This window comes from Macaca thibetana, chromosome 20, assembly GCF_024542745.1.
Source record: "Macaca thibetana thibetana isolate TM-01 chromosome 20, ASM2454274v1, whole genome shotgun sequence".
In the NCBI taxonomy this organism is placed as follows: domain Eukaryota; kingdom Metazoa; phylum Chordata; class Mammalia; order Primates; family Cercopithecidae; genus Macaca; species Macaca thibetana.
This window is the reverse complement of record NC_065597.1, coordinates 74,243,083-74,265,045: the sequence shown is the minus strand read 5'-3', so window position 1 is coordinate 74,265,045 and position 21,963 is coordinate 74,243,083. Positions and strand designations below refer to the sequence as shown.

Here is a 21,963-nt window from a genome sequence, read left to right as displayed (position 1 = left end):
CCATTGCACTCCAGCCTGGATGACAGAGCAAGACTCCATTAAAAAAAAAAAAAAAATTTTTTTGATGAAATAGGCATAAAATGTGTAGACCTTTGTGTCTCATAATAATGTCAACCAGAGGCACTCAGAATCCAGGTGAACAGGTTAACTTCTCCTATGGATGTCAGCCAGACTCTCTCCTTGGCCATCTCAGTGCTTAAAACAATGGGTCTGTTAATGGAGAGGCTTTGACAGCATGGGCCCAATATTATGGGTTCCTTCTAACCAAAGGCTGATATGTCTGTTGCCACTGATGAATGGCCAAACTGCCAACAGAAGATACTGATGCTGAATTCTCGGTATTACTCTACCTCTGGAGGGGACCAGCCAGCCAGTGGTGGAAGATTGATTCTATCAGATCTTTTCCTTCCTGGAGTAGGCGGAAATTCATTTTTTTTTTTTGTTTGTTTGTTTTTGTGAGATGGAGTCTCACTCTGTCGCCCAGGCTGGAGTGCAGTGCCACAATCTCAGCTCACTACAAGCTCCGCCTCCTGGGTTCACGCTATTCTCCTGCCTCAGGCTCCCAAGTAGCTGGGACTACAGGCGCCGCCACCTCGCCCGGCTAGTTTTTTGTGTATTTAGTAGAGACGGGGTTTCACCGTGTTAGCCAGGATGGCAGCAATCCATTCTAACTACTACTAACAGCTGTTCTGGAAACAGAGTCATTTCTACCCACAGTGCCTCTGCCAGCACAACTACCTCAGTGCTTACAGGATTCTTAGCTACCAGCCTGAGCAAAGTAGTGAGACCTCACCTCTACAAAAATGTTAAAAATTAGCAAAGTTAGGCCAGGTGCGGTAGCTCACGCCTGTGATCCCAGCACTTTGGGAGGCCAAGGTGGATCACTTGAGGTCAGGAGATCGAGACCAGCCTGGTCAACATGGTGAAACCCCATCTCTACTAAAAATACAAAAACAATAAGCTGGGCGTGGCGGCGGGCACTTGTAGTCCCAAGTACTCGGGAGGCTGAGGCAGGAGAATCTCTTGACTCCAAGAGGCAGAGGTTACAGTGAGCCGAGATCGCACCACTGTAGTCCAGCCTGGGTGACAGAGCGAGACTCCTCTGTGGACACAGAGAGGCAGGTGTGGGGCAGCGGGGCTGTTCCGGAACCTTCCTTCTCTCCCCAGCACCTCATGGCTTCACAACCCAGCTGCCAGTGGAACCCTAGCCCTCAGCTCTCCCACTCCCGCAGGCCCGCAGCTGCCTGCTTCTGGACGTATCTGAGGGGCCCCACTCCCAACGGGGCGCAGACATGTGTCCTCTGGCAAAGGGGACTTCCTTCAGCTGCTGGAGGAGGGGGCAGGAGGGACGCACGCCAGGAGCAGGGAGGTCAAGAGCCTCAGGACACCCCAGATACGGCCAGGCCCGTGCCCGAGCAGAGTCCGAGGCCTGGGCAGCGCCATGGGAGTGGGGCACAGGCGGGCTCCATGGTAACTCCAGCCTTGCTCAGCAGCCCCATTAAAAAGCAAAAAGAGACCGCGTGAATCCTGACTCTGACTGGTCTATTCAACCAGATACATCCAAAATACAATCACCTCCAGGTCCTCAGTACAGAACCACCGTGAGGGAAAACCCCACCCAGGCTTCCGGCGCCCAGACTCCGAAACTCTGAGGTCCAGGAATTTTCTTCTGGCGTCAGTGCAGTGCAGGCACCCCAGCCCCACCCCCTCCACCCGGAGTGCCTCTGCCTTGTCCCCCAGACCCACCTGCCAGGACCCAGAGGCCCCCAGGAGGGAGGTGAGGGGCGGGGGTGAGGAAGAGGATGTGGCTGGTGCCCCAGGTGGCCGCAGCTGCTGTCCTTCACGCCTCTATCACTGCACATGGCGCACTAACCCCAGGGCCCTGCAAGTCCCAGGCTGTTGGATGTGGTCCGGGCGGGCTGGGAGGGAAGACACTGGCAAAGGCGGGCTGAGAGGATTTCTTTATTCCGCGCATTCAGACCCGACACGCTCAGATGCCTTGGGGCCCCGTGAGGGCTAAGCAGGGGGTGTGGTGTCAGCTCCTGGGGAGGCCCCACTCCCTGGGGAGGAAATACACAGCAGGGAGCCGCCCCCAGCCCCCCATGGAGGGACCCATGTTACTCTAACACCCTGTGAGAGGGGGCCCAGTCAGGTTGGCTGGAGGAGCCTCTGAGGGGCCCACAGGTGAGCAGGTGGAGGGCTTCTCGGCTCCGGTGTCCACCGGCCCTTCTAGCCCCGTGCTGGGCCAGGTGTCCTCTGAGGCCCCTGCTGCACTTGCACGTGGTGGCCGGCAGGGGCGGGGCAGGGAGGCCACCCCCAAGGCCGGGGCCGCACGTGCTAGGGGAAGCCTGCCTTCCCAGCCCGTGTCCACAGGGCAGCAACTCCACTGCTCTGAGGCTCAGGGCCCAAAGCAGGGCTGGGCGTGGGGCTCAGGGCCTTGGTGGTTTTTCTCAGCTCTCGACACCACAGCACGGGGCCCGTCACCCCAGTCCTCTGGGCCCGCGTACCCAAGCCGGATGCAGGCTGGGGAGGGCACCGGGCTCCTCTGCGGCGCCAGCGCGAGACTGTTCTCCGGGGCGGTCCCAGCCTCCAAACCCTGGCGCTACGAGTCCACGGCTCAGGCCCAGGGACCACAGGCTGTCTGCTCACAGTTGAAAACGAGGCCAAGCCTGTGGCTGAGGGGCCAGGCCAGCTCCCAAGTCTCGAAGACTCCACAGGTGTGGAGGCACAGGGGCCCTTCCAGGGCAGGCAGCCCTTGGGGCAGCAGCAGGGTCGAGGGCTCTGTCTCACGCACACGGGCACAGGCACGCAGGTGCCGGCCCTGCCGCTAGCTCCCAAGAGGCTGACAGCCCAGTAGGGCGGTCACACACCCACAGCTGATCCCTGGAGATAAAGAAACCTAGACGAGGAGAGCGGAGACTGGGCGTGCGCAAGGAGGTGCCAAGGGAGGAGACCACTGCCCACACAGGGTCAGTTCCGTGAGAGGGTCAGTTCTGTGCCCACCGCCTGCCCACCCAACTGCAGGATGCTCGCCATTGCCATTGCTGGGGAGCATGGTTTGGCCCAAGAGACCAGTGACTCCGGGAGGAAGTGCGGAGGGGCCAGGGTGCCAGCACTGGTGCCCACCATGGGCAGGGCTGGGTCTCACGTCTGGGCCAGCGAGAGCTCCTCCAAGCCTCCTTTCCCCAGGCGGTACCTGGCGAGGTCCTTCCTGGTCACCAACCCGACAACCTGCAGGACAAGGCCAGGCCACAGTGGCCACGGGTCGGCTCCCGCCTGCCTGTGGAGCTCCCTGCCTTGTGTGTGGCTGGGGCAGCACAGGCTGGGGGCTTGGGGCCTTCAGCACAGCCCCCGAGCTGAGCGCAGGGCTGGGGAGGGATGTGGCCATGGGGCATGGGCTGACTCGGTGCTGGGTCCTGTGCCTCAGTGTCCCCTGCCGGGAACTGAGAGTAAGCATGGGCAGGAGAAAGAGGGGAGCCCTGCACGGCACGCCCGCACCCCCACCGCCCCCGCTCACCTGATTGCGGTTGTCCACCACCACCAGGTGCCGCAGGCCCAGGGCCCGGAACAGCTTGAACACCCGGGGAAGCGACGCCTCCTGCAGCAGGCGCACAGCCGTCAGTGCCGCCCACATGGCGGGGGCAGGCAGGACTTCACCCCAGCTGGCTCCCTGGGCCCCCTACCACGGCGTCCAGGCACGTCCTGAGCCCCCACACCTATCTGGCCAGCCTGCTCAGCCCCTTGACTTCGGTTCTGCGGCCTGAAGCCTAAAAGCCTGCCAGGCCCCTCCACAGGAGACAAAGTCACCGACTCCTGGCCACCTCCCCGCCTCCCTGACCGCCCCTCCACGAGGCTCTGGACCCCAACCCCCGCTGTTCGGCCCCAGCCCCCTGCACCTATGCCCTGCACATGCCTGGGGCACCGTGTAGGGGGAGGGGTTCATGAACTCGGAGAGGTCCATGGTGCACTCCCGCTCGTCCTGGGACACGTGGATGGACTGAATGGGCGGGAAGCGCGGGTAGGCGTCGCGGAAGTCCTTCAGCCTCAGGCGCCGCTGCACCAGGCCCATGTTGGACCGCTCCACAAACACCTGTGGGCGGCAGGGCCCTGCATCAGGCGCCCAGCCAGCACCCCCTGGGGCCCCCACCCACCCGGCGGCCCGCAGCCTGGCACGCACCTTGTGCTTTAGTAGGACGATGAGCTGGGAGCGCAGGATCAGGCCCTGGAGCCGGGCAGGCTGCGAGAGAGGCCTGCGGTCAGGGTGACGGGCCCGAGGGTGGGGGGCTGTGCTGCAATGCTGCGTCGGGCCCCTCTCTGACCCTGTTCCAGCCAGATGTCCCATCTGGGCGTGGGCCCCGTGTCAGCGGCTACCTGCTCACACCAGCCTCGCCATGGCATTCCACGTGCACAATGCCACGGGACCCAAGGATCAGTGCCAGGGCAGTGGGGCCTGACCGCGCACAGCAGAAAGCCAAGGGCCCAGGGACGGTGGCTTTGCTGCAGGGCAGATGCAGCCACACTGGGTCCCAATAAAAACCAACCCCAAACCTCAGTGTCCACATCTAAGGGACACACAGCAGCGGCCAAGCTGCGCATCCCGTCAGGGCCTCCTGACAAAGCCACGGCTCTCAGTCCAGCCTCGGTTCGGACCACAGGACCCTGCCAGGCCGCAGCCCCGCCCAGCCTCAGCGTCCACACGGCCCCCCCACGGCCGCACTCTCAGCTCCCAGCACTCCTAGAATCAACAGTGCACCCAAACATGCAGCTTCCCTGTCCTGCGAACCTCGCCGTGTGCTTCCCACCCCTGGACTCAACAGCGGTCACGTGGCGGGACCCGGTCTACGGGGTGCCTGGTACCTGAGTCTCATCGGCGGGACCCGGTTTACGGGGTGCCCGGTACCTGGGTGTCATCGGCATGCTCCACCACGGGGAAGCCATTGTGATTGGACGCCGTGTCGCTCAGCACGTCCACAATGACGCCGACCTTCTCACGCCGCCTCAGGCAGGTCACTGGCGTGCTCATCACCTCCCTGCCAGAGCAGCCCCGCCACACAGCCCGTCATGCGCCACCAACTCCCACGTCATCCCCGCGGGCTGGTGAGGTGTGAAGCCGCTGGACAGGAAAGGCGGGGCTGCCTGGAGCCCGCGAGCCATGCACCCCGCCCCTGTGCGACAAGAGGCCACTGGACACCCTCCCCACCCACAGCTGTCGTGGGCGCTGTACCTGGCAGTGAGCGAGTGCGAAGTGACCGGGGCCTCCCAGTGCAAGAAGGGCACACTCTGCAACTGAATGTGCATGTCGTACAGGCCCTGCGGGCGGGGCGCGACACAGGCCTTGAGGAGCCCACACCCACCCCTGGAGCCCCGAGCCTACCCCTAGGAACCCAGAGGCCGCCCTGGAAACCCGAGCCCACCCCCTGGGGACTGGCTGTTTGGAGGCTGGGCTCACAAGGGCCCCTCCCCCACGGCAGCACCCGCGCGCTCAGGGTGAGGCTTTGAGGCCCCGGCGCACCTCGATGAAGACGTCGCCCACGATCTTGGCGGTCATGAGCACCAGCATGATGGGGAAGCCGTAGGTCACGTTGCTGGTGGCCTCCATCATGATGACCGTCAGGCTCAGGGTCATCCGCACGATCCCGCCTGTGGGGCCATCAGGAACCCAGCACGTCCACCCGCCTGGCTCAGGGTCACGTGGCCACCACCTTCTCTGTGCAGCACCCATACCATCCACCTGCCCCCAGACCCTACCCCGCAACGACAGCCACGGCCCCTCCAGACCCTGTGGAGCCCCCCACCCACTGGGCAAGAGCTGGGACCTACCCAGCTGGGCCGCAGCTCCCATCAGGGCGTATTTGCCCGGATCCGCCCAGATCTGCGGGAGGTGACATGGAGAAGGTGTCAGTGCGGTGGCAGGTCCAAACCCACCAAGATACACGGACGGAGGAGGCCCTGCCTAGACCCCAGCCCAAACCGACCAAGACACACACACGGAGGAGGCCCTGCCCAGGCCCAGCAGCCCCATGCCCAAGAAAGAACCCTGTGGCTGTGCGCACACACGCAGAACGGCCCAGCACAGCACACCCTGCTGCGGAGGCTGCGCCCTCGGCCTGAGCCAGGCGCTCGGCACCAGAGGAACAGAGGAGTGGCAGGCATGGAGGGTGCAGAGGGCACGGTCACCATGCAGCAGCCCAGGCCAACTAGGGAGCGCCGCCCAGCATGAGGAGGAAACTCCAGCACACAGGACACGGGCAGCCCCGCGAACACGAGGCTCGGCCAAGGAATCCAGGCATGGAGGCTGCAGACGGCAACTCCCCGTAGAGGCAACGTCGGGGGCAGCAAAGCCAGAGACTGGAGGACCCTGGTGGCTGCCAGGGCTGGGGGCCAGGGAAAGCGGGGCATGCGTGTCAGTGGGCACAGGGTTTCCAGTCTGGGATGACGGAACACTCTAGAAGCGGCAGCGATGGCCGCACTGCCTCACGAATGTGAGAAACGCCGCTGAATTGTCCTCTTTAAAATGATTGAGTTTTATGGTATGTGAATCATGTCTCAATTTTAAAAAGCAAAACAAACTAAACCAGACCCTTGTGTGCAGGGAGATGGCAAAGCACGCAGGCCTGGGCAGCCGGAGACGGGCAAAGCACGCAGGCCTGGGCAGCCGGAGGGCGCTTCCTGCCAGGGCCTCTTACAGGTGTTCAGTGTTATTTAAGCGACTGACATGAGAAACAGAAAACATACAAGGGAACCCAGCCCCAGCGGAGACAGGCACAGAAGGAAAGCCCGCGGAGGCCAAGGTCTGGCGGGCAGCGGATACGGCCCTGGCGCCCGGCCTCCCAGAGAGCAGCCCTGGGCGGGCGTCCACCCCATGGAGCCTAAAAACAGCTCTGTGGCAGCCCAGAATCACCCATGCTTTTTATCACATTCTCAAGAACGAGGACATAGGCCTCCACCCCCAACCTTTGCCTGGTCCAGACTCCACACAGGCTGTGCTGCCACAGTACACGTGCTGTCACCACAGCAGGACAACACTCACGGCCCGTGAACAACGCGAGGCACGATGCTTTTGTCCTGCCCTGGGACCTCTGCTCCGGTCCGCACGGCCACAACACCTGGCTCCGCTGCAGGGCCCCACAGCCTCCCCCTCCAGCCCCACTCACCGCCGCCCCCGTGAGGTAGGACAGGGAGATCCCAAAGAGCCGGCCCCAGGCAGCCCCGATGAGCAGGGATGGGATGAAGACCCCAGCAGACACGGTGAGCCCATAGGTCCAGCAGGCCAGGAAGAAGTAGACCAGTGTGAACAGGCCGAGGGTCAAGGGGTTGTAGGAGCCTAGAAGAGAAGAGGGGCCGATGAGACCTCCACATGACTCGCGCCCTCCGCAGGACCGCCCTGCCCCGCTGCCCAGTCTTGGGCCTCACAGTCACCTTCCAGGAGCCCAGCAACCTGAGCTCCCGAGCCCAGCGGTCCCCAGAAGGCTCCCTGTTCTCAACCTCCCTGGGAAGCAGAGAGTCTGCAAGGATCCGTGAGACCACAGGGCAAGAGGCTCTGCGGGGCCCTGATATCAGCAGCAGAAGCCGTGTCCAGGTGGGCGGCCCAGGCACCGGCCACACAGTAGAGCCGGGTCTAGACTCCATGGTGGGCACTATGGTGCAGCTTGCAGCCTGGCTCTGGGAAGAGGGTGCCCCCTACAGCCTGGGGTTCCCTTCCTGCAGCAGGTGGCATTGCACTGTGCATGGGTTGGGCGAGGCTGCCAGGGGACACCATCGCAGAGGTGAAAGGCTGGCACTCCAAGGTCACGGGCTACGCTTCCATGAAACCCTAGTGGTCGGGCGAGGCCAGGCCGTGGCCTTGGTGTGGCAGTCACCAGGCTGGGCTTTCTTTTGTTTTTTTTTTGAGAGGGTCTCATTCTGTCACCCAGGCTGGTATGCAGTGATGTAATCACAGCTCATTGCAGCCTCAAGCAATCCTCCTGGCCCAGCCTCCCGAGTACCTGGGACTGTGGGCACATGACCGTGGCCGGGTAGTTTTGCTTTTTTGGCAAAGAGAGAGTCTCGCTAAGTTGCCCAGGCTGGTCTTAACCTCCTAGGCTCAAGCGATTCTCCTGCCTTGGTCTCCTCAAGTGCTGGGATTACAGGAGCAAGTCCTTGCTATCATCCATGCTAGGAATGACCCCCCAGCCCGGGGCTGCGACCTCGGCCCACAGGGGACACTCAACCAGAAGGCATCGCCCACGCCCGGATCCTGCGGCCTGCCCGGCGGCACTGCCCACACACACCTGGCGGGTCGTGGAAGAGGCTCACCACGCTCTTCTCCGGGGTGTTGAAGAAGGCCGCGGCCATGGAGTTGTACTCGCCATCTGCACAGAAGAGCTGCGGGGTTAGGAGAGAGCGCGTGTTGGGAGGGAGACGGGCCGCTGGGTCGCAGGCACAGACCTGGCGGCGCCGTGAGAGGCCGTGTACTCTGTGCCCGGCCAACATCGGGGCAAGACCACACGGCCCCGCCATCGGGCGGGCCACGGTCACGGAGGGAAGGAGGACACATCGGGCGGGCCACGGTCACAGAGGGAAGGAGGACACATCGGGCGGGCTACGGTCACGGAGGGAAGGAGGACACATCGGGTGGGCCACGGTCACAGAGAGAAGGAGAACACATCGGGTGGGCCACGGTCACGGAGGGAAGGAGGACACATCGGGTGGGCCACGGTCACGGAGGGGAAGGACACACGGCCCAGGCCCAGCAGGGGCTCCAGAGCCATGTCCAGCCCTGGGGGTGGGTCAGCAGGACCCTGGGCTGGGGGGTTGGGGGGCTGTCCGTCCCTGGAGCCGGGGAAGGTGGGCCCAGGTGCTCACAAGCTCCTAGAAGAGGAGCCCCGGTGACACAGGCCCAGGCCCAGAGCCTCCCAGGCTCCAGCAACACTGGGGTGTTGTCCACGGGGCTGGAGCAGAGTGTAGCAAGGCTGGTCAACCCCACAGCCCCCAGCCTGCCATGCCTCTAACGGTTTGCACCTGTCCTGTCAGCTCACCCCGCCCTGCACCCACTCCCGGCACGGCACCCACTGCTCTGCTGGGCCTCTAGGCTCTCCCCGTTGTGGATGTTTCATGTTAACAGGGCTACGTCACGTGACCTCATGTGTGGTTCCTCTGAGCACGGTGCTTTCCAGGGCAACCGTGTCACAGTGCAGACAGACACACAGACTGTGGTGAGCCGTGGGCACCAGGCACAGGCAACCGTCTCACAGTGCAGATGGACACATGGACTGTGGTGAACCATGAACACCAAGCACAGGCCCGGCTGTGGATGGAGGTTTGCATTTCTCCTGGGTTCACATCTATGGTGTCCCCAGGCTTCTGAGACTCGCCCCATGAGGCTGCCATTCTGGGAAGAGGACTGGGGGGAGCCTTTGGCCCCCACACCACCGCCTGTTTCCCTGGCACCTCGGCAGACACCTGGCCTCCTCAGATCTGGGTGGACAGGACTAACCCTGAGACCTGCCAGCCTGTGCACTTCTGGAACTCGGTGGGGTGGACAGCTCTCCTCCCGTGGCCTAAGCAAGGCTCCTGGAGGCCGCCCTGTGGCTGCCCTGCCTGCTGGACCCCACCTGGGCCCAGCTTCCCACCTGCAGCGGGTAGGACATGGAGCCCCCCTGCAGGGGCTGGCAGTCCCTCGACGAGTAGATCAGCACAAAGGCGACCGTGGCCGTGACGGCGGCCACCAGCATGGCCTCGACCACCTGCAGGCAGGGCCGGTGGATGTACCTGGAACCAAGAGTCAGGCTGCATGGCAGGCAGGACGGCAATGCGGCCCCTCGGCAGCTCCCATGGCAACCCAAGTCCCTGATGGAGGACACTGAGGAGGCCGGGGTTTTTTTTTTTTTTTTTTTTTTTTGGAGACGGAGTTTTGCTTTTGTTGCCCAGGCTGGAGTGCAATGGCGCGATTTTGGCTCACCACAACCTCCACCTCCCGGGTTCAAGCGATTCTCCTGCCTCAGCCTCCCGAGCAGCTGGGATTACAGGCACCTGGCACCACACCCGGCTAATTTTGTTTATGTATTTTTAGTAGAGACAGGGTTTCTCCATCTTGGTCAGGCTGGTCTGGAACTCCCGACCTCAGGTGATCCGCCTGCCTCGGCCTCCCAAAGTGCTGCTGAGATTATAGGCATGAGGCACCATGCTGGGCCAGGCCGGTGTTTAATCGTCAATCAGACGCCCGAATGTCCTAGGCTCGTCCTCTTCCCTGGGGTAAAGACTCCTCAGCAGCAACGCCTCCCAACACGTGAGAAGTGGCGCTCCCCGTGCCCCGGCTGCACCCGATAGCATTGAAATTGGCACAGACCAAGAAGGAAGAGGCCGGGAGCAGGACAGCTGCGGTTGTTACCAGGCAGAGCCGGGCGAAGGTTGGGCGTGCCTTGCCCAGGCCCGAACCCACGAAGGGCCTCACTTCCTACCCAGGGGCTGTCCTCCCGGAGCCCTCACGCTCCAGCCTCAGGCTAGTCCATCCCCTCCAGGCCCCAGGACACATCTCCCCTGAGCAGCTCCACCAGGAAACCATCAGGCAGGAGGCTGCACACACAGCCTTTCTTTCGGCTGTGGCCTCGGAGTGTCAACCCCACGCCACCATGTCTGCTTTCAAAGGGCCTGTGTGGCCACGCCTGCCAACACGATATGCAACGCGGTTTCTCACCTGATTCGAAACATGGTCAGCCAGTAGTTCAAGGCGTTGAACACAGCTCCGAGCACACCGCCTGCAGACAGGGGAAAGGCCAGTCAGCGACACGAGAGGAAAGGGGCAGGCCTCTGCCCTCCAGCTCCCAGATGGCAGCAGAAGCTCGAGGGTTTGCCAAGGGAAGAGGAGGGCAGGGGGCTAGGGGTCCAGGTAAGATGCTTCCTCCCCATCGTCACACCCTGAGGGCTGGGGGCGCTGTTTCTCAAAGGCTCCGCCTTTCTTCAGGGAAAAGGTGTCGTGCAGAGCAATAAACGCTGGTGGGACCAATTCTACCTCTTAGAGGAAAACCCATCCCTGCAGCCCTGTGGTTTGTGCCAACAGAGAGATAAACAACAGGAAGCCACAGAAGCAAAGCTTTTGGCTCCCCACCCCCAAGCGTGCTGCCCATGGAAAAATCTGAAGAAGCAGGCCCCCAGGTGGCCCTGGGATGAGGGCAGGCTCCAGGGAACCACGGCCTCTAGTCCAGCCGAGCCAGGCCCACAGGCCGTCCCCGCAGAGCTGGGGGCAGCTCTTACCCACCACACCCATGGCGATGAAGACCGGGATCTCGTGGATCGTGTAGGCCATTTTCTGTGCAGAGAGAGGGAGAAGGCAGAGGATGTGAGGGAAAAGGCCCACAGCTCCTTTCTGCTGAAACTCAGGACCACCGTCGTAAGAGAGCTGTAGCCACACAGCGCCTTCCCGCCCTTCCACGCAGGCCGCGGAAGTCCACAGGAGGGAAACACGCTGGGTGTTTTGAGCAGGCCTGGCCCCTGCCTGGTGTGGCGGCCAGGGAAACTCTCAGAGACCCTGCCACCGTCAGCACCCGGGGCGGGGAGGGCCCCAGGCACTGGGAACACAGCCCGTGATCCCCCAGTTTCCTGCGCAGAGCCGTCCTGTCGATGGCACAGGGAGGCTCTCCAGCCCAGGCCCCAGGCTGCCTGAGCCCACCTGCCCCCACAGCGGCTGCTGCACGTGCCCCCAGGCCATGGGAGGCCCCATTCATGCAGCAACTGTGTGACATCCCAGGTGCCCTGCTGGTCACATGGCGCCCTGACCTGAGGGCAGCTTGGGGTGTCTTCCTGCAGCCCCTCAGGGTCCTGGAGCTCGCGCAAGAGCTTGGCTCCACAGCTGTGAGCCAGTTTTCTAAAGGACCAAATCCTCAACCTGGGCCTTAAGCAAACAGGGTCCTGGCCCAGGATGCGAGGTGGGCGAGGTGGCCGATGGGACAGGTACCTCTGAGTCAAACCTTCCGAAGTTGATAAGGCCCGGGCTGGACAGGTCCCACATGTTCCCATGGTAAATGCTCAGAACAAAATTCAGAGTGAACGTGGAGATCATGGAAGCAAAGAACTGCAATAGAGAGCAGGAAACCAGCGCCCTCAGAGCCTTGCTCCCAGCCCAGGGCCCACGGACCAGCAGGGACCATCGCCCCTCCTGTCAGCCGGGGGGCCAGGAGTCTGCAGACCCCGCCCAAGGCAGAAGGGAAGGGGCTGGAGCTAGGGGCGGGCGCACTGTGCCGGGGAAGGAGGGGCTCAGCCCTCTCTGAACTTGCCACTGGAGAGCAAGAGGGGAAGGTGGGGCAGGGCTGGGTTCCTGGCTGTTTGATTCCCCACCCGGGAGCCAACTGGGGCTGGCAATGGTGCCCAGGACCAAGGGCTAACTGGGCAGCAAAGGCATGACCGCCGCTTTGGGCAGGGCCAGGGCCTGACAGACCTACAGGGGGTCCAGGTCCAGCCACAGCTTGATGGGTGGCCCCAGGGCGGACCCCATGGTGGGGACTGAGAGTGCAGCATGCGCCCTGACGGGGAGGCAGCCATCAGCAGGCACTTACGATCCTCCAGGTCAGGAATTGGTTCCAGAAGGATGCACCCTCCTCCAGGCTGAACAGGACCCCACCTGGAAGGCAGGCGGCCGGATCGGGTGCCAGCTGGACACAGGGCACCATGCCCACCACCAACTCCCGCCCCCAGGCTCCAGGAAACTCAGACCATGTCAGAAAGAAGCTACTGGGGTAGGCCCCAGCCACACAGAGAGGAACCCCAAGGGAGGTCCGAGGGCCGGGCCCGAGCACACTGCCAGCCGCTGCTGGCCGCTTCCAAATGCCCCGGCTGTGACTCCAAGCCTCTGCCCACCCTCAGCGGGTACTGGGCCTACAGACAGGAGACCGTTTCTTCCAACACACAGGGTGAGGGCAAAGCTCCAGACCAGGCACAGCCTTCCTCACCCACGGGGGCTCCAAACGCCGCTGACACTCCGGCCGCAGCCCCTGCGGAGACGAAGTCCCGCTTCTCTGTGTCTCTGCGGAAATACTCGAAGATCTGCAACAGAGACGGACCCGGGGCTGGGGCAGCTTCCTCGAGGGCTCAGCTCTCAGAAAGGCAGAGCGGCCACCAGGACAGGGGCTGCGCAGGGGAAGGGGCTTTCAGGACGACCGAGTCACCAGCTCTGATTCCTGAAGAGCGCCGCGCTGCGGACCACGGCAAGACAAAGCAGGGTCGGCACAGCCACCGGCAGTCCAGGGAAACACAGAAAGACCCAGCCAGGAGCTCAACTTTCCAGCACACGCAAGGTTCTGAAAACCTCCACCCTCTACCGAAAACCGCACGGACGGAAACCCAGCCTTGCTGTCGCTGTCTGTACTGTGGGAACGCTGCCTACCACTAAATTCACACACGGCCGGGCGTGCTGGCTCACGCCTGCAATCCCAGCACTTTGGGAGGCTGAGGCGGGCGGGTCACCTGTGGCCAGGGAGTTTGAGACCAGTCCGGCCAACATGGTGAAACCCCATCTCTCCTAAAACAACGAAAAACTTAGCCAGGTGTGCTGGCGGGCGCCTGTAATCCCAGCTACTCGGGAGACTGAGGCAGGAGAATCCTCAGATTCTCAGAAAGACTCCATCTCGAAAGAAAAAAAAAAAAAGAAAGAAAGAAAAATACATTCACATCCAAATGCAGCTCAATCCCCACCAACGTGCTGGGGACTTCTTGGAGGAAAAGTGTTCCAAAGTGTGTCCTGACAAATAAACATCAGGTGGACACACTTGGTTTCAGGTTCTGTGCTCCTCTGAGAACTCAGCCGCTTGGAGCCACAGACCCCTCCCACGGGAAACACAAATGCGCGTGTGGCAGGGGACCCAAGGAGGGAAGCAGTGGGCCGTGCGGAGGCCTCGCCGGGCAGGGACTGTGCCCGCTGGCTCTGGGAGCCACCCGCCAGGCTGTCCTCAGAGGGGGCTGGGGCTCCCGGCCGGGGGTGCTGAGGGAAGACCATCTCCCGGAGTGGCGCCCGTGCCTGTACCCATGGCATCTGGAGCCCACCCACACAAGGTGGAGAGAGTAGCACTCACCTTGAAATCTCGTTTCAGTGACGTTGACCTCCCCTGAGAGATCCCGGCGGCGATCACTGAACCCGAGTGGATCATCGGCCCTTCCTGGAGACCAGAAGGACCCGTGCTCAGAGACACAGCTGGGTGTGGCGGCCCTCGCGGGCCCGGTGGCCTCAGGCTCCAGCTGGCGGGGCCACGGGCACTCTGTTACCTTTCCCACGGCCAGGCCCCCGACCACCGACAGGATCACACCGGACACTTTGATCACCAACGTCTGAAACACAGGGAGACGCACGGCCTCTGATGAAAGGGCAGGCGCCGTCTTTGGACCTGAGCCATAAAACAGCCCCGATCAGGCAGGGTGGCTGGGACATGGGACATCCAGGAAGGGGCTGGCACGCCCAGGGCTGGGTCTCCCCATGGCCACAGTGGACGCTAAACAGCAGCAAGCGGCCCCCACACTCACTGGGGGTCCCGCCCTCTGCGGCCTCGGCATTCATCAGGGCAGGGGCTCTTTCCTTTCCTTCCTTCCTGAGGCACAGCTGGGTCGCCCGCCCCGTCCTACAGGCGTGTCCTGCCTCGGCCAGCGTGGCCAGCACAGGGGAGGTGTTCCCGCGAGCCCTGCCTAGCGAGGCCCCGAGGCCCCTCATACGCCCGGCACAGGAAGAGTGGTCACCTGCGGCTCCACGATGGCCCTCCCAGCCGCTGCCCGCCCCAGGGGCCTCGTCCTCTCCACCCGAGGTGGTGTGTAAGGTGTTTCTCATCAGCCTCCCCGCCCCAGGCCAGAAGCCACGAGGGCGCAGACCCCAAACGTGAGGCGCTGAGCGCGTGGGGTGTCGGGGAGGGCTCTACGTTAAAGACGCTGAGGAAAGCAAATGCAACCCTCAGCCAACAAAAGGTACGGAGCAACATCCCAGAAGGTTCAGGCCAGCCTGGCGTGGGTGACAGGCCGGTCGCCATTCCCAGCTGCTCCAGTAAACCTGGCCTCCCACCACGGGGCAAGGGCATCCCAAGGTCGCCTGGGAGCTTTCACCAGAGGGGACACACTGGCCCCACTCCTTGGCCATGGGGACCAGGCCCCGGAAGCACCCCCAGGGGGTGGCTGCCACGCTGCCCACCCTCCCCAGATGGAACGGGGCTCCAGCAAGTCTCAGGCTAAGGAACGCTGGCGGCACCGACAGAAGCAACCACAGCGGAACTGGGCGGAACTGGGTCAGGGCTCCAGCACCTCCAGAACCAGACGCTCTGATGACACCAAGTGTAAACGAGCATGAGGCAAACCGAGAGCAGGAAACAACGCTACACGCCCACTACTACAACAGCGTCCACGGTCAGTCGCCGCCATGCAGCCCGTAGTCACAGACGCACTGCACAGCTGTGGCGATACATGCACCAGACGAGCATCTCGGCACAGCTTACTCGTTTTTAACGTAATTTAATATGCGCACATACCAGCTGTTACCACTTTCAAAAAAAAAAAGGTGACCCCTTTACACCCAGCCAGCCCACCAGCACGCAAGGTGGCCGAGGCCAGTTCTGGAAGCCGGGCAGACAAGAGAGCTGCTCCTGAACCAGCAAAGAGCTGGTGCCTCCCCGCCCAGCCAGGGCTCTCCCCCCCCCCGCCCAGCCAGGGCCCCCCCCGCACCCAGGGCCACTGCACCCTCACCTTGAGCCGCACCACGTGGGGGATCTTCACCCCGTTGAGGAAGCACTTGATCTGGGGGATTCCACTGCCAGCAGCCACCGGCTGAAAAACGGGAAGCACGGCTGAGCAGGTCACGGCCAGGCTGAGATAGACCCAGCCCCACAGGCCCAGGAGCCCCAGGAGCCGGGGAGCTCAGCACACACATCAGGGCCTGAGGGAAGGGGCCTCATGTCGCGCGGGTAGCTGCTCTCACTCTTCCCAGCCCAGGCACAGATCAAGGACGTGGTGGGGGCGGAGGTGGAGATGGAAGGAGGGCGGAGTGAGGAGGCTCCAGGAGGGGCGGAGCGGGGTGACGGTGCCCAGGCCTGTGCTGCTGGGTTAGGAGCAGCACCCGGGGCTCTGGGGGTGAAGAGGCCCTGGTGGGTCTGCTCCTCCTGAGGCTGTGAGTCTGGACCGCGTGATTCCAGAAAGTGCCCAGGTTCTCAGCCAACGTGATGGTGGGGGTGGGTGAGCTGCAGGGGTTCCTGCCCATTTGCCAAGCCCCCCAATCCTTCGTGGGGTCCGACATGGCTGGGGCACCTACCTCTATGAAAGCCACGATCACAGAGCCCACCAGCACGAAGGCGGCGTTCAGCGTCGCCCACAGCAACAGGGAGAAGGACAGCCCGCCCTTCTCTGTGAACTTGTCGATATCTGGGGTTCATCAAGGAGGGCTGGCTGCTTCCCCGTCAGGACCACCCACCCTGGACCCCGGCCCTGCCCCATGGTCCGGCCTGGCAGACGCCACTCTGCTTGGTGGAGCCATGACGCTCCCTGGACATCCCAGAGACATCTCACAGCCCAAGCATGACAGGGATGCAGCCAGCCTGGCCAGGCCACCTCCACCTGCACTGGAACACGCCGGGCTCAGGACTTCCGCCCGGGACTGAACTCAGGCCACACCCCCGCCCCCAACCTGCACCCGCCATGCTGGGAAGGATACTGCCCTTGATGACCCTGTACTTGAGGCCGGCCAGGTTCTCCACCACGATGTCGATGAAGCAGGCCACGAGGCCCGTGAGGATGCCGATGAGGGCGCAGATGACCCAGCGCTTGATCTCCACCGTCCGGAAGGCCTGCAGGGGTGCGGTCAGGGCAAGAGTCAAGCAGGGCCCTGGCGCAGCTCACTCTGGCAGCAGCAGGACTGCCCAGAACACCTGCAGGCCCTGGGATTATGAAGGTCCCAGCGTGCACGGTGCGCTGAGTCCCACAAAGGGCACTTTCTGGCCAACATCCGAAGCACACCCGGGGCCTGAGGGTGACTCAGGGAAGTGGGCGACTTCCCAACAACTTCACAGCCAGTGGTTGCTATGCTGGGCACTGCATCTGGCGGCGGTAGGAGCAGCCTTCTCAGTTACGGTGACCGTGACCCTCCCGTTGTCTCCAGAAACCAAAGGAACCCACCGGCCTTGGAGGCGGGGTCAGAGGACGATGGAGGAGGCGTGTCGCAGACCCAGGCCCAGTCAGCACCAGCGCCTGCACCTTGGGACCCCGCAGGGAGCAGCGTCCAGCTCACCGTGTGGTTGATCCGCCGCTCCTCCTCCAGGAACAGCTGGTTCTCACTGTTGTCATAGTCCAAGCTCTGCAGGCCGGGACAGCAGGGGCAGCACTCAGCACCGACCCGACGCCCCGGGTGCGGGCACAGGAGACCGGGAATGGGTTTGGAGGGGACAGAGGCCAGGTCTCAGGGTCAGGGAGAACAGGAGGACGCCCACCTCATACTTGAGGGACAGGAGCTTCTCGTTGTGTGGGATCTCCTTGGGGAAGGGATGCGGAGGATCCATATCCTGTGGCAGAAAAAGGCAAAGAGAGAAGCACGGTTGACAAGGCCACAAGGAGAGAGGCCCCTCTCAGCTCACACACAAGGCTGTCAGCATCCCAACGCCAAGGATGAGGACACAGCGAGAGAACTGCAGGTGGGGCACGGGGGCTGACGCCTGTAATCCCAGCGCTTTGAGAGGCCGAAGCAGGCAGATCACCTGCGATCAGGAGTTCGAGACCAGCCTGGACAACAACCTGTCTCTACTAAAAATACAAAAACTAGCTGTGTGTGGTGGCAGGTGCCTGTAATCCCAGCTACTTGGGAGGCTGAGGCAGGAGAATCCCTTGAACCCGGGAGGGGGAGCGTGCAGTGAGCCGAGATTGCACGACTGCACTCCAGCCTGGGTGACAGTGAGACCCTGTCTCAAAAATGAGAGAGAGAGAGAGAGAGAGAGAGGGAGGGTATGACGTTGGACCCTTACCTCACATCACATCCAAAAATTAACTCAAAAGGGATGAAACACCTAAAACTGTAAAATTCTTAGGAAAACACGGGTCAGTCATCATACTCTTGGGTTAGGCAGTGGTTTCTTAGATACGACACCAAAAGTACAAGCAACACAAGAAAAAACAGATTAACTGAACTTCAGCAATCCAACCCATGCTGGGTATGAAGCGCATGCGGTCCCAGCTCCTCAGGAGGCTGAGGCGGGACGATTGCTTGAGCCTGAGAGATCAAATCCAGCCTGGGCAACACAGTGAGACCTCATCTCAAAAAAAACAATAATTATTACTTTTTTTTTTTTTTTTTTTAGACAGGGTCCTGTCACGCAGGCTGAAGTACAAAGGTGTGATCATGGCTCACTGCAGCCTCAACCTCCTGGGTTCAATCAATCTACCTGCCTCAGCATCCTGAGTAGGTGGGACCACAGGCACATACCACCACACCTGGCTAATTTTTGTTTTTTTTTTTTCTTTTTTTCTTTTTTTTTTGTAGATACAGGGTCTCACTATGTTGCCTAGGCTGATCTCGAATTCCTCGGCTCTAGCCATCCTCCAGCCTTGGTTTCCCAAAGTGTTGGGATTACAGGTGTGAACCACCACACCTGACCAGAAAAAAAAAATTTTTTTTTTGAGGCAGGGTCTCACTCTGTCACCCAGGCTGAAGTGCAATGGCACCATCTCAGCTCACTGCAACCTCCACCTCCCAAGTAGCTGGGACTACTGGTGCCTATCACCAGGCTCAGCTAACTTTTATATATTTTGTAGAGACAGGGATTCACCATGTTGGTCAGGCTGGTCTTGAACTCCTGAGCTCAAGCAATCCGTCTGCTTCCCAAAGTACTAGGATTACAGGCATGAATCACCTCGCTCGGCCATAACTTTTTTAATTAAAAAAATTTAAGCATCAGAAGACACCACTGAGAAAGTGAACAGAAAACCCGCTGAATGGGAGAAAACTTCTATAAATCATGTACCGGATGAGAGATTTACATCGATATATAAACAACCCCTGCAGCTCATGTATAAACACAACAAATTCAGTTTAAAAAGGGGCATAACCAACACACGTGTGGCCGGCTGGGCACCCACTCCAGCGCCTGAGGCCAAAAGTGACCGATTGCTGAATCTCACATGCTCAATTTTTCCCTTGTCTCCTAACTCCTGCTCCTCCCAAAGCTGACACCAGAGCAAAAGCTTTGAAGTCCAAAAAGGCAGTGCTGAAGGCATCCACGGCCACAAAACACATCTTCCCAAGGCCTTGTGACTCCAAAGGCAGCACAAACACATCAGAAGGGCAGCCCCAGGAGAGGGGCTGCTGGCTGTGCAGGACAGTGTCTGAGCACGGCGCCAGCCTCCGGGGCGACTGCAGCAGCAGAGCTCAAAGGGACACAAGGCTAAAGAACACCCGGACAGGTGGACTGAGACGCCTCAGCCTCTGACGTGGCCCAGGGCAGAGCTGGATGGGGCCTGATGGGCAGGAGGAGGGTGCCCAGTGTGTCGCCAACATCAGGATCATCTCAACAGAAGTCCCGCTGGCTGATCTAAATGTACGTGCACAGGATCCGCACAGACATCTCCCCAGAGATGATGAGCGGATGAGCGAATGGCTCCCGGCACTGGAGGACTCCCAGCCTCACTGGTGGCTGAGGCACAAACCAAGGCCGGCGGGAGATGCCCCCGAGGGGAAGGATGCTGCTGAGCTCAGGACTCCCGGGGCAGCCACTGGCACAGGAACATCTAAACCCCTGCCCTCTGAAGTCAGAGAGCATCCAGCCCCCTCTCACTCTCCTGGCGCTCCTCATTACTCCCCCAAGATCCCTGTCCTTGCCCTGTCCCAAAGCCAGGTCCAGCCCCCTCGCTGCCCATGCTGCCACTGCCGTCCTGACTGGCTTCCTGGCCCCACACAGCCTGTTCACCCCTGTCCAGGTCCCTGGCGCCCTGCACTTCTCCGTCTCAGAGCACTTCCGCCTGGCTGCTGGTCCAGCTGCCTCTGCTCACTCGGCCTCGGGGGCTGCGTCCCCCCAGGGAAGTCTTCCCTGAGCCTCGGCTCTGGGTCCCACTATCTCCCTGCCACTCAGCCCCTGCCCATCCTGGTCACCCTCTGCTAAGATGCAGCTCCGCGGGAGGACAGGGAGCACCCCCAACTCACCGGGTCCAAAAGCTCATCATCCAGCTCCACGTTGCTCATCTGTCCGATTCGGAAAAGTGCAGCACGTGGTGACTAAAAGCAGAAGAGAAATCATGAGGACGCTCAGGCGTCACACGCTCTGCACCGTGGATTCTCACTCCCACCGCCGCAGCCCCGCCTCACCTGACCCTGCCCGGGAGCTCAGGAACGGGCCAGGCCAGGCCTGCCTGCTGGGTGGGGGCAGCAGGGCTGGGGTGGGCCTCCCTGGGCGCTGGAAGCAGGACTGCTCCGGCTGCCCCTCGGCCTGTCAACGAGAAGCCCAGCCCCTGAGCCCAGGGAGTGAGCTCCCTGCTTTAGACTGAAGGCGAGGCACCTGCCACCCACCAGGAAAGAAGGGCTGGAGAACACGCCGCCACCGACGCAGTGCCCGCCACAGCGCCCAGGTCATCCCGCCCAGCCCTGCTCCCGAGGCCTTGCTCAGCCTCCTGCCACCTCCACAGAGTCACCTCCACTGTGGCCTCTCTGAGTCCTGAGACACAAACGGCTCCCCAGTGTTCACGCTGCCCTCCCCACAGGACACCCAGCTGTCAGGTAGAGTGGGCGGGCTCTCGGCCACCTAAGGTTTTGTGGCCGCCCCAGCTCAGGGCAGGGGCAGGGCAGCGGGCCGTGGGTGGCATGGTGCACATGTGACCTACAGAGCTCCCGCCCGTCTCCGGCACCTCGCTAGAGCCAAGGCGCTGAGGCCAGGCTAGGGGGAGCCAAGACCTCAGCCTCCTTTCCTCAAAAAGATCCTTGGGAAACGACTCCGATTTCCCCTATCTCCTGAATCTTTACCCATATCTGGAGGTGTGAAGGGAAGAAGGGCCGCCTCCCAGGTGGAGGGGCCCATGCCCAGGGCACCCGCTATCTGCATCAGAGAGCCCCTGTGCCTGTCAGGAACGTGTCGGCAGAGCAGTCCAATGGCTGGCACCGGCCGCGGGAAGACCACTGAGGCTGCCGCCCGCCTTCCCTGGGAGCAGCCCTCCTGGTCCCCAACGCCGTCCCCTCCTCATCCCCCATCTCTCCCTCCACCTTCCCTGGGCTCAACCTCCCACCCCAGGTTTCAGCAGGGCCTGTAAGTGCTTCTTGGTGATAGAATTGCACGTGATGACGTCAAGAGCCCACTGGGCCGAGGTGGGGACAGGGAGACGCATAGGAACGGCCTGCACTGGGGCCCGATTCTCCTTCAACCTCCACCTGCCCACAGGGATCACGATTACCACACACAGGTAGGGCCACGGACGCAGAGAAGGAAGGTCTGGGATCTGAGGTCACTGTAAGCCAGGGGTGGGGGTACTGCTTTCTCTGGAGTGCTCACCCCTGAAAAGACGGGCTCCCCAAACCGCCATCCCCAAAACTGCCTTCAGAACCGGACCTTCCCAGTGGGGTGTGGCGCCTCACGCCTGTAATCCCAGCACTTTGGGAGGCCGAGGCGGGCAGATCACTTGATGCCAGGAGTTTGAGACCAGCCTGGCCAACATGGGGAAACCCCATCTCTACTAAAAATACAAAAAATATCCAGGCTACTTGGGAGGCTGAGGCTGGAGAATTGCTTAAAGCCGGGAGGTGGAGTCTGTAGTGAGCCGAGATCGCGCCACTGCACTCCAGCCTAGGTAACAGCAAGACTATCTCAAAAAAAAAAAAAAAAAAAAAAAAAAAAGAAAGAACCTGAACCTGACCTTCCAGCCCACTGCCCTCCAGGGACCCCTTCCTCAACCATCGTCCTGTTCGCAGCCCCCGTCGCCCTTGGTGTGCACCCCCCCGCCGTGTTGATGACCCAGTGAGTGGCCCTGGGTGGGGGGGACCTGGGCATGTGCCACTGGCCC

General features: G+C 61.7%; 2 protein-coding genes across 5 annotated transcripts in view; both read right to left on the bottom strand.

The window, feature by feature from the left end:
• Positions 1-21,963, bottom strand: part of LOC126944777 (protein CCSMST1) — a 76,561-nt gene that overhangs the window by 45,992 nt on the left and 8,606 nt on the right. The window contains exon 1 of one of the 3 annotated variants that reach the window (XM_050774628.1): positions 5,735-5,738. The exons of 1 other annotated variant lie outside the window; for it this stretch is intronic. The gene's annotated coding sequence lies outside the window, so the exon portion shown is untranslated. Of the gene's footprint in view, positions 1-1,733; positions 1,738-5,734; positions 5,739-21,963 lie in introns of those variants that run through there. One more of the 3 variants, XM_050774629.1, reaches the window with a different exon arrangement.
• Positions 2,123-21,963, bottom strand: part of CLCN7 (chloride voltage-gated channel 7) — a 28,678-nt gene continuing 8,837 nt past the window's right edge. For both annotated transcript variants that reach the window (XM_050774257.1, XM_050774258.1), the window contains exons 2-25: positions 20,120-20,191; positions 17,421-17,492; positions 17,222-17,287; positions 16,649-16,781; positions 16,250-16,359; positions 15,688-15,768; positions 14,233-14,295; positions 14,043-14,126; positions 12,924-13,017; positions 12,531-12,595; positions 11,933-12,049; positions 11,233-11,287; positions 10,676-10,736; positions 9,612-9,750; positions 8,271-8,364; positions 7,155-7,324; positions 5,821-5,872; positions 5,513-5,640; positions 5,225-5,310; positions 4,901-5,030; positions 4,178-4,237; positions 3,914-4,090; positions 3,518-3,598; positions 2,123-3,231 (exon numbers count right to left, since the gene is read on the bottom strand). In XM_050774257.1, coding sequence (XP_050630214.1) covers positions 3,145-3,231; positions 3,518-3,598; positions 3,914-4,090; positions 4,178-4,237; positions 4,901-5,030; positions 5,225-5,310; positions 5,513-5,640; positions 5,821-5,872; positions 7,155-7,324; positions 8,271-8,364; positions 9,612-9,750; positions 10,676-10,736; positions 11,233-11,287; positions 11,933-12,049; positions 12,531-12,595; positions 12,924-13,017; positions 14,043-14,126; positions 14,233-14,295; positions 15,688-15,768; positions 16,250-16,359; positions 16,649-16,781; positions 17,222-17,287; positions 17,421-17,492; positions 20,120-20,191 — 2,277 coding nt within the window. In that variant the 3' untranslated portion in view covers positions 2,123-3,144. The remainder of the gene's footprint in view (positions 3,232-3,517; positions 3,599-3,913; positions 4,091-4,177; positions 4,238-4,900; positions 5,031-5,224; positions 5,311-5,512; positions 5,641-5,820; positions 5,873-7,154; positions 7,325-8,270; positions 8,365-9,611; positions 9,751-10,675; positions 10,737-11,232; positions 11,288-11,932; positions 12,050-12,530; positions 12,596-12,923; positions 13,018-14,042; positions 14,127-14,232; positions 14,296-15,687; positions 15,769-16,249; positions 16,360-16,648; positions 16,782-17,221; positions 17,288-17,420; positions 17,493-20,119; positions 20,192-21,963) is intronic.